Consider the following 10,377-nt stretch of genomic DNA (forward strand, 5'->3'; position numbering starts at 1 on the left):
AAGTATTCAAGTACTAGTTTTAGATTTTAAAGCTCTTCTTGATGGACAAATTAATTTCAACAATAACTTAAATATTTGTATGCATGAAAAGAATAAAATAGTTTAGTTAGAAATTATCTACAATGTAACTTAAAATGTAGTTATGTGGAAGTACCAGATGTTTTGAAGTTTTAAAAAAAATTTCTAGTCTTAAAATATGAAATTTCCCTGATTTTGGAGTAAACACTTGATACAAAGTATGCTCTTACTTCAGCACTGCATGAAAGCAATTATTTTTTTCTTTGGTAAATATTACAGATTTAGTCTTCAGTGAAGTAGTAACAAAAGGGGATGGCTTTAAACTGAAAGAAAATCTGCATAGATTGGATATGGGAAAGAAGCTCTTCATTGTGAGGGTGGTGAGACTGTGGTACTGGTTGCCCAGAGAAGCTGTGGATGTCCCATCTCTGGAAGTGTTCAAGGCCAGGCTGGATGGGGCTTGGAGCAACCTGGGATGGTGGAAGATGTTCCTGTTCATAGCAGGGGGTAGGAATAAAGGATCTTTAAAGTCCCTTTCAACCTAAACCATTCAGTGATTCTATGAAATTATTCATTCTACACATCTGTGACTGTATGACCAATTCGCGTGGGGCTTGCCCAAATCATCAGGTGCACCTATAAAATGAAGAAACCACGAGTTATTGTGCTGTATTTCTTATTCAGCTTCAGTAAAACATAACCTGAGGAATATTGGCTGCTAGATCTACCAGCCCCCTGTGACCTCTGCTCTGGCATAAACATTTTGCTTTGCCTTGGCCCTGCAGGTGCCTCCTACAAAGTCCCAGCTTGAGGAAAATGGAGAAGAGCCCACGGTTGCAAAGGGAGGGATTGCAGGACAAGAGCTCTCTGAAGGGCACTTTCAGTGTTAGAGGCAACTCCTGCTCTGGTAGTCCATGCAAAAAACTTCATTTCTCTGCTTTTGGTGCCTTGACGCTCACAGAGGAGCATCAGGTAAAAGCAGAGTTTTATTGCTGTGAAGGCTTCTGTCAGGTAGAGACCCCGAGGCTCAGATGACCTCAGTCCCAGGTCAGAAGTTAAAACGTTGATTATATTTGTTTAATGCTTCTCTTGACTTGGGGATTCGTTGTCGCACTCTGTAACAGAACAACCTTGGTGTTTCATTGAAACCAGAGAAAGAGTCCTTTACTTCTTTTTAAGCAGATGCTGCGCTGCTATTTTTAAGGCCGTATGCACCCACCAAGACAAGAGTGATCTGCAGAAGTGCAGCTTTGCAACTTGACCTAGCGATAGAACTCGGCACGTTTTTATCGGCGAGCACCTCAAGGAGCCGTACAGCCACCGCCCGTCCCCTCACGGCGAGCCGCCGCCCACAGCCCGCCTCACGGCCGCCATGGCGCCCGCCCCGCCCCGCCGCCTTCTAGGCCCCGCGGCGGCAGCGCCATGGCGGCCGTGCGGGAGGTGGAGATCGACCCCGAGGGCACCTTCAAGTACATCCTGGTGCGCCTGCAGCGCCCGGGCGGCGGCGAGCAGCGGGACATCGTCCGCGGCACCAAGGCGGCCGAGTTCCACAGTGCGTGACGGCCCGCGGGGCGCGGGGGCGAGCGGGCAGCGGGGCCCCCCCGGCGGGACGCGGCCGCCGGACCCCGGCGGGTCTGAGGCGGAGCGGGAGCCCTGGCCTAAATATCTCAAAAGTCCCCTTTTCCTCACTTTCTGCGTCCCCCGTGTGATAGGAAAACTGGGGCAATATATCTGTCATGTGCCGTGTCGGAACCCAGCTGAAAGGAACGAGGAGGTGTCTTTGCAAGGCGCGGGCCTGATGGTAGATAATGGCAGATACTGAGAGGTGAAAGAAGCAGTGTGAGGGGGAACCATAAATTCCTATGGAATTCCACTGATTGACACGGACTGTTACTCAAGACTGTGCTAAATCCCTGCATTTGCAGAAAACAGACACACAAGGAAAAAGAAAAAAGGTTGGGGGGGGTACACATTAGAAAAGGGGTCTGTTAGGTGATTGGGGAGGTCTGTACATTTCAAGGGAAAGAGAAATGCTGCTGGAAAATTAGGATAAAAAGGAGGCTGTGTCCTATAACAACTTGAGAGACCCCACGGGAAATGCCCATGACCTGTCCCTTCATTTGAACAAAGTTATAGGACTCCTCTGTCTCCTTTTTGGATGTAATCCACAAACACCAGAAGTTTATTTAATTTTCCTGACACAATCAGCCTCATTTTGGAGAATGATATATGCTAACTAACTAAAAAACTTTAACTGCTTCAGCTGCAGCTTTTCTATGCCTCTGAAGAGAAACCTCCCTGCTTTGTAGGTGAAATAAGAAAGTAGCCAAAAATGAGTTCTAGACTATTTAATGCCTAGTTCCTGTTCTAATGTCTCTCACCATTCTTCTTGTGCAGATCATATATTTGAAAAAGTAAATCCCGAGATGGAAAAGCTGGGATATGAATGCAAGTGCCTCGGAGGAGGGAAAATTGAACATAATAGCAAAGACAAGAAAATCAGGGTATTTGGGCTCTCAACAGTAAGTGCATCTCTCATTTTCCTTGAAATGCTTCTGTCTCTGATGCTCTGGGATTTTTGGTTAATAGCATGGTGGCTTTTGGCAATTTACATCACATTTTAAACATTCTTGCCTGTCTCACTTGTGAGGTAGATTAGAAAAACAATAGTTTTAGGGCAGGAAACCTATATTATTAATCTAGCTGCCCAATTAAGTGTTAGAGGCAGTGGTCAACTCTTGCAGTCTGAGAAATAGATTTTATTCTCTGCTTTTGGTGCCTTGATGCTCATGGAGGAGCATCAGGTAGAAGGAGTTTTATTGCCATGAGGGCTTCTGTCAGGTGGAGACCCTGGGGCTCAGATGACCTCAGTCCCAGGTCAAAGTTAAAACATTAATTATGTAATAAGGTTTAATGCTTCTTTTGACTTGAAGGTTTGGTGTCAGACTCTAAAACAGAAGTACCTTGGTGTTTTAGTGAAACCAGAGAAATAATCATTAACTTCTTCTGGAGCTGTGCTGCTCTTTTTAAGGCTGGATGAGGTCTTCAAAGTGGTTGCCAAGGCAAGAGTTAGCCATGGATCTGTTGCTTTCCAACTGACTATAACTGTGTTATCTGTTATTCTTGAAAAGCTTACATTTTATAATGCATCAACTTTAACCTTTTCAGTTTAAATGCTTGTTTATTTAAGCTGCTCCTCTTTGGGGCTGTCCGTCACTGATGAATAATAGTTTTGTTTGATAATACAAACTTGGGCTCTTTTTTTTCAGTAACTAAAGTAAGTAAACTTTCATGTGAAATATTATGGGGAAAAAAATAACCTGTAAATAACGGATTTCTATCAGTGTACTGCACTGTTGTTATGTGTAGTTCTGAAATAAGAAATCAAGATAATTCTGAATGTAAGACAATAATGGAGAGGCCACTTTGACCACAGATGCCTTAAATTTCAGTGAAACAGTAACACTGTGACCAGTGATTTTTAAATGAGGGCTAAAAACCACATGGGTCATCTGACCTTACCTTGGGGTTGCAGTGGCTGAAGAGCACAGATACTTAAAATTGTGTTATTATCAGCAAAGGCAGGATGGGAAATAAATAAAACATGAAGACTCTGATTTCTTTAGTGGCCAGACTAGTGCTCCAATGCTCACACTTGTTTGCTTATTCCCTTTCCCATAGTTGAGCCAAATCAGCTGTTTGTGTGCTCAGACATTAAAGTGGGTCAATGCAATCTCTGTGGTTTAAAGCAACATTCCATAAATACAGTGGGAACATTTTAAAGCAGGCTTTCTGCTGGAGAAATTGTGTAGAAAATGCATTTTCTATTTGACCCCACTTCATTTATTTTGTAGAATTTTGATTTGGAGAGGAGGGAATTGGAGAGGATAATAGAAAAATAAAACATGACACTGCAAGAGTAACTTTTTTAGAATTTCTGAGTTGCATGTGAACAACTTGTGTTGGTAAGAACTGAATGGTTCTGAAGAGTTAATGTCCATGTCCAATTTGTTCTGTCTTGCAGGGCTATGGAAAAGCAGATCACTCAGTCACTGTAGAGATACTGAAGAAAGAGTACACAGATTATGAAATTACATGGTCAGATGACAAGAAATAAATTTGTGAACACAGTGAGAAGTCCAACCTGGTAAATGTGAGCTGTGGTAAATTTGATAAATAAAATTGAATGTGTGTTCTAAGTATGTAACCATAAATTTGGAGTAACTGGACTCTGCCATAGTTTGTAATATAGCCCTCAGGTATATCTTATTTTTTAGATCATTCCTTTGTGCAGACTCTGAAGTTCTAACCCTTTTTCCTTTCCTTTTGATGTGCCCTTTAGTTAAACATTCCCACACCATCTTACCTTTGTTTTCATCCAGTCCCATTTCTGATCTATTGTAGGATACCTAAGGATTTACCACCAACTTCAAACACCACTGGACTAAACCTGTTCACTGGTCTTTTGACCCCACAGTGTTTTCAATTTGTTTTTCTACTACTTTTTAGGCTTTTCATCTTTCTTACCCACGTTTGTAAGAAAGTTGGTGTGGAGGGTGGGGTTGACTGTTACAGTTCTTCACTCAGTGTTTTCAATTTGTTTTTCTATTACTTTTTAGGCTTTTCATCTTACCCACATTTTAAAAAAATTGGTGTGGAGGGTGGGGTTGACTGTTACAGTTCTTCACCAATGATCCAAATCTTTTATTTACTCAATGATTTTAAAATCTAGTATTCTGCAGAAGTAATGATCATGATATTTGATTTTCCTGTAAGAACCTTCCCTGCAGCAGACTGGTGGCAAGGTAAAAATTCTGTCAATGCTTCTTTCATTGTGATTCCCCAGGACTGCTTTGATTTGTGTGAATTTAATAATGCTTTTTTGTTTTTATTTTCCTAGCATAATTATGTTGTAGTGAACCACCTCCTCACTACACCTTGACAGTGTCTGAATTAGCTAACATTACCCTCTTGTTGTGGCAGGATGTTGCCTTTTGTTTGTTATGAAATTACTTGCTACAATTTTCACTTTTTGTTTCATAATACTTTTCATTTAATTAATTTGTGAATTTATTAGCTTGCTGTCTTGAAGGTTTGCTGACTTCCAGAGGCAATTCTATATCAATTCTTCCCTTTTCTGTGGTTCCTGCTGCACTTACCCAGCAGTATCTGGTGGTATAGGAGAAGCCTGTCCTTTTCAGCATGCAAGTGACTCTAACAGTACAAATTAGGAAATCTGAGACACTGTAGGCCAGTTTCTATCACCAAAAATCCTGCTGTTACTCCCTTCTTACAGTTGTGATCCCTCTTAAACCACCTTTCTGTGCCTTTGTTTCAGTTGGGTGGAGAGGAATTTTCTGTTCTTATCTTCAAACCTTTCAGTCCAGTCCTCACCAGAAGAGTTCCAGGGGTCTCCATCCCAATAATCTTCTCAGAACACAATCTCCTGAACCTGGTGCTACAGTTCTCTTGGTTGGCACCAGATTCCCCCCACTTGCAGCCTGGATTTTCCCCTCCAGCACCCTTGCCTGCTTTTGCATCTGCTCTTTGTGCTTCTCTTTGAGTTCCTGTGCAATGATTATCTGGCTGCACTTCAGATACTGTGGTAATGATGGCAGGATTGATTTTACTTAACAAGATTTTGATTTCAGAGCCTGTGTGCCTAATAACCAAGAATAGCACACAGGTCAGTAACCTGCAAATCAGGCACTTCCCAGCTCTGTTGTCAAGGGCTCTTCTTCCTCTAAGATTTAGTAAAATAACTGTAGCTGCCAGGATACAAGCCTGAGTTTTAAATAACCTCATTTCCCAAAACTGGCAAATAGTCTTCAAATGGAAGTCATCAGTTAGGGATAACTGTGTTAAAACAAACAAGCCTTTCAATTTAGTTTCCTGAGGTATTTAATGAGTGATTTTAATCTTTGTCTCCACAATACTTACAGGAAAGACATAATTTACACGGGACCTATTATTGTAATGACGTGTTCAAAATGTGAGGGGAGAAAAATGGTGATGATTTGGAGTAAGCTGATCAAAATTGAGTTACCAGCTGATCTCTACCTTTTATTTCTTCAGAGAAGAAAGATTTTAATGTGTCATAAAAAAAAATCCAAACTTTGAGGCACCTCCCAGTTCAGTTATTTTTTTAGAGCAGTGTCATTTGGGGCAATTTAATTTCCCTGGTCATTCCCTGGTGTTGCAAAGGAGTGAAACATTTATTTTCTTCTATTCCAGTCTGTGAAGAGGAGCAGGACACTGGTCACTAGGGTGGTGAGGATTTTTCAGGTAGAGCAAGCCTGAACATAGATGAGGGAAATCAGTATTATTTGAAGTTGAAACATCAACAGCCTACAAAACTAAGTGTTGAATTCTGTTTCCTCTCAGCATGTACCTGCTGAATTCTAAGAACAGAACTCATCTCAAATATGGAAATCCCAATGCTAATTGTGCTGATTGAACCTGAGAAAAAGCATCTTCCATTCTCTAATCAGATTCTGAAATGGGAAGCTAATTATAATGTGGGGTTATTTGTTTTGCAGGTGTGCAGTCACAATAAGATTGTGGCTCTGCCATTCTTCCCTTGAAGTGTAAAAATTCTGATTCTGTACTTGCACAAAAGCAGCTATGTTTGAACCAAATACTGAGTGAAGGCATAGTAATTAAACCAAAGATGGTGAGTTTGATAGTGGAATATTACCAAGAGGAAATATTATAGTAGAAGATTTTAAGTACCTTCTTCATTTATTCATCCAAAATTACATGAGATTCTTGTTCCTAACCATATTCTTTGTCATGGTGGTCAACACTTATTACTTGAGGTATGTTTCTCACTAGACTAGCAGGTGTAGAACAACCTATTCAGTGCAAGCCATGATTTATCTTAGGATTGAGTTTGAAAAATGACAAATGGTACCCCATTTGTTTCCAGTTGCTCTGTTTTGGCAGAGAAAAAAAATAAAAAGAGCTGTTAACAGTACCTTCTGGATTTGCCAAAGCTAAAACTTTTTTTTGTTCCTCATTCTGTAGTCAGCAGTTATCATCATTGAGTTTCAGAGTTAATGCAAAAAATTCCAAAGCACCATGGCAGTCATGGCAAAACTGACTTTTTTCCTCCCTCTCCTATCCTATGAGAGGCTAAATTCAGTAGTTTCCAAAGCATCCCTTTAAAATAGTCTGAAACAGTAGTGAAGGCTCTTCTGTGAAGTACAGGAAATCCTTTACAACTTTATCTTAATAGCAGCAGGTTCAAAATAGGAACTTTGGGATTGACTTTCGGAGCCATCAGTGATGGGAACTTGATGGCATAATTAAAGTGATTTAGATCACTGCTGTACTAAGTTTCTTGCCATCCCCTCAGACTGTTTCCTTCTGCTCTACACTGAAGAACCTTGCATCCAGTTTACAGCAGTGGCCACTGTCTCCAAGTTTGTATTTCTGCAAGGGCACCTGGTAAAGCAGTGCATGATGACAACAGCTCTCTTAGAGCTTTCTGTCTGGTTTTGGCCAGGGCAAAACATGCAGTGGATTTCCTTTTTTTGTTTGAATTGCCAGTAGCAGTGAGTGCTCAAGACCAGGCTGTATAGTTCTTTGGGTGTTTGTCTGCAGTGATTTCTTCAGCAACATCACTGTCTTCAGCCTAGGGAAGTGCCTTGTATGGCAGGCTTTTCTGAGTGCTTTCTGTCCTGCCAAACTGCTGTGGAAAGATTGAAGAGGTGTGGATGTTCAGTACTACCCCCAGCAAGTTTAGAAAAAGGGGCAATTCATTTCTGGAAAAATCTTGTTTAAAACAGTACAGCAATCTATTAAACTCCTATAATAGCACAGTTTATCTCCTTTTCTAATTGTCTGCTAAAGCTCAGTTCTATCATCCTCCAGTATTTCATTTGTAGGCTTGTTGGTTGGTAGAAGGAGCTTATCCTGTGTAGAATATTCTTTCAAGTCAGCTTCTAAACCAGCATGGCTTTTTCTAATTCCTTGCTGAAATTTTCTTAGCATATGACAGAATCTGAATGTGAAAATTTACAGACCACAGTAGTTAATACTGTTACACTCTTTAAAGGGCTTGAATATGTCATGTGTACATTACACATGGAAACATTACACGGATTTCTGAGATCCCCACGAGTGATAAATACAATCACATCCCCCTCTGCTGGCAATGCAGCAGAGCTCAGAGGTGTGTGGTCCCTGCCTGAATCTGGCTGCAGTTAGGCTACCCAACCTTTGAGAAAAGCCTCTTGCACTAATTTTGGATGCTAAATTTATCTCATTCAGCCACAGTATGTCAGGTATGTCATTCCCATGTCATGTGTGCCATTCCTGTGACGTACAGTTCTGCTGCTGACAGAGAATGTGAAAGCCTGGCTGGAGACAATGACTTCCTTAATCTTTGTATATAAACATAAACAAATGCTGCTTTAAGCAGAACTCTATGCAAAGTCAATATCAGAGAAGTTGCTCACTTCTAGTCAAACATTTCAACAACCACCCTTAATTTGTTAAACCAGAATAACAGAGGAAAAAGCAAAGAGACATGAGGATTAAAACATTTTTGAGCTATTTTTGGAAGATCAGTAGTTTAATTTTAACAGGAATTTTTAAAGGTAATTTCCATAATGCATCGCTGCAGACCCTGATCAACTGTTTTAACCATCCTGGTTTTAAACATGTTTTTGTCTTCAATGAATTTCTCAAAGAGATAAATGCCACCACCAACTCCAAAATAATGCACTTTGCTCGCCAAATACACACAGCCATTTCTGTCCAGGAGCTGAGCCAGTGTATCATGCAAAGCACTGTAGTAGTCAGGATTGTAGATGGTCTCAGAGGTGAGAATTATATCATACTTCAAACAGGGTTTGCTGTTTAACAGGAGCTGGCTGACTTGAGACCACTCTCCAGAAAAAAATCTGCATCTGTTGAGCACATCAGGTGAGCCCTCTGCTTTCCTGGGCCTCTTTGAAGGAGGCTTGCTGGCTTTTCTGTCCTTGCCACTGCCCATCCTCCTGCCTTCGCTGATACAGTTGGCCACCACATTGGGCAAGGTTATTTCATCGATCACCGTGGTGTTGTAGTCCTGAAAATGGACTCTGGCAGCTTCACCCTGTAAAGCAACGATTCCCAACAATCCAGCCCCACAGCCAAGATCCAATACAGTCTTGTTGGTAAATTCTATTTCAGCCTCAGAAAAGTAGTCCATGAGATCAAAGGTGCATTCCCAGATTTTCAGCCCTCCTTCGTAGACTCCTGGGATGAGATCAGAGTGAGAAGAAACACTTTTGGACACGATGCCTTCGCTGTCAGCGTCCCCTGAACACATCATTTCCACTGCAGACAGCTTTACACAAGACAGGTCCAATACTGTTTCCATTACTTTATTTTCCAATAATTTGTTGAAATCTTGGGGAATGCTGTGCTCCTTGGCAGCTTTCACGCAGAGGTTTTTCTTCAAAGCTGCCTCATCCTGGTGCTTAGCAGCAGCCAGCTTCGGGCTGGACTTTGCTGCAAGATCGGCAGTTCCCCTGCTCTTCTCCCTGGATTCCTGCTTGTGTTCTGGGGAGCACAGCAGTAAGAAGTGAGCATCTGCCTCACTGCTCTCATTTTCATCAACAGCAAAATCAAATCGAAAATCCATTTTCAGGAATAAGAGTTTTTTTAAAAGCTTAATTTATTACAGCCAAGCTTTTATGTAGGTATTGTTGCAGGACTGAGTATTTCGCTGGTGCAATATCAGATGTGTCACCAAGAGCCAGGTGAACTGCTGCTGGAAATAAGAGTGAATAGTTTTATTTATGTATCATTAATATCAGCACAAACCGTCTAATTATTGAATCCTGATTTTCATTGCCAGGCTCCCCCGGCAAGTCGTGGTCTCCCTCTCTGGAAACATTCCAAATCCACCTGGACGTGTCACCAGCTCTGGGGGACGCTGCCTTGGCGGGGGGGTTGGACCGGATGATCTCCAGAGGTCCCTTCCAACCCTAACTATTCTGTAAATTTAAAAGCCCGCTGTCTAACCACTTAAATTTATTCAAACACGGCGTCACAGCTAACCCCGTCTCACACACCATAGGTACAGGCAAGGGAATTGGGACAGCTGCCAGCTCTGCCAAAACTCGCATTTCAGACTCCGCGTGTCAAGAGCCGCAAACCCAACGCGCGGAGCGGCCCCGCTGCCGCCGCTCGGGCCGGCTGAGGCGCTCCGGGCGCGTTTCCCAGCCCGTTTTCCCTGCGCCGAGCCCGCACCCACCCGCGGCTGCCGCTCCGGGCCACGCTCCGCTGCTCCCGCGTGGAGCCGCTTCCGCTTCCTCGGGCGCGGGGCCTTGTGGGAGCGCGGGGCGCCTTTCCCGCCGCTGCCCC

At 42.4% G+C, this 10,377-nt stretch overlaps 2 protein-coding genes across 4 annotated transcripts; one reads left to right on the top strand and one right to left on the bottom strand.

Annotated features, from left to right (window-relative positions):
• The first annotated feature begins 1,340 nt into the window (after nt 1-1,340).
• On the top strand, nt 1,341-4,217 carry LOC121344270 (14 kDa phosphohistidine phosphatase-like). The gene is made up of 3 exons (XM_041420078.1): nt 1,341-1,570; nt 2,416-2,540; nt 4,043-4,217. The coding sequence occupies exons 1-3, from the start codon at nt 1,441-1,443 to the stop codon at nt 4,133-4,135; spliced, it is 348 nt and encodes a 115-aa protein (XP_041276012.1). The 5' UTR covers nt 1,341-1,440; the 3' UTR covers nt 4,136-4,217.
• A 4,360-nt stretch (nt 4,218-8,577) lies between these two features.
• On the bottom strand, nt 8,578-10,324 carry METTL18 (methyltransferase like 18). 3 transcript variants are annotated; one of them, XM_041420051.1, is made up of 2 exons: nt 10,268-10,324; nt 8,578-9,778 (listed from the first exon to the last, which is right to left on the bottom strand). In XM_041420051.1, the coding sequence occupies exon 2, from the start codon at nt 9,650-9,652 to the stop codon at nt 8,603-8,605; it is 1,050 nt and encodes a 349-aa protein (XP_041275985.1). In that variant the 5' UTR covers nt 9,653-9,778; nt 10,268-10,324; the 3' UTR covers nt 8,578-8,602. The 3 variants fall into 3 exon arrangements, with proteins under 3 accessions (XP_041275985.1, XP_041275987.1, XP_041275984.1); XM_041420053.1 differs by having other exon boundaries at nt 8,578-9,781; nt 10,268-10,315; XM_041420050.1 differs by lacking the exon at nt 10,268-10,324 and adding an exon at nt 10,086-10,222.
• Between the last annotated feature and the right edge of the window lie 53 nt (nt 10,325-10,377).

The sequence above is a fragment of the Onychostruthus taczanowskii genome, unplaced genomic scaffold, assembly GCF_017590055.1.
Source record: "Onychostruthus taczanowskii isolate IOZ18803 unplaced genomic scaffold, ASM1759005v1 scaffold63, whole genome shotgun sequence".
Lineage (NCBI taxonomy): Eukaryota > Metazoa > Chordata > Aves > Passeriformes > Passeridae > Onychostruthus > Onychostruthus taczanowskii.

Excerpts from the sequence above, each read along its gene's own strand:
- METTL18 (XM_041420051.1), bottom strand. The coding sequence starts at position 9,652 with ATGGATTTTCGATTTGATTTTGCTGTTGATGAAAATGAGAGCAGTGAG.
- LOC121344270 (XM_041420078.1), top strand. The coding sequence starts at position 1,441 with ATGGCGGCCGTGCGGGAGGTGGAGATCGACCCCGAGGGCACCTTCAAG. Across the intron at positions 1,571-2,415 it reads CAAGGCGGCCGAGTTCCACA|ATCATATATTTGAAAAAGTA; the intron begins GTGCGTGACGGC and ends CTTCTTGTGCAG. Across the intron at positions 2,541-4,042 it reads GGGTATTTGGGCTCTCAACA|GGCTATGGAAAAGCAGATCA; the intron begins GTAAGTGCATCT and ends TCTGTCTTGCAG.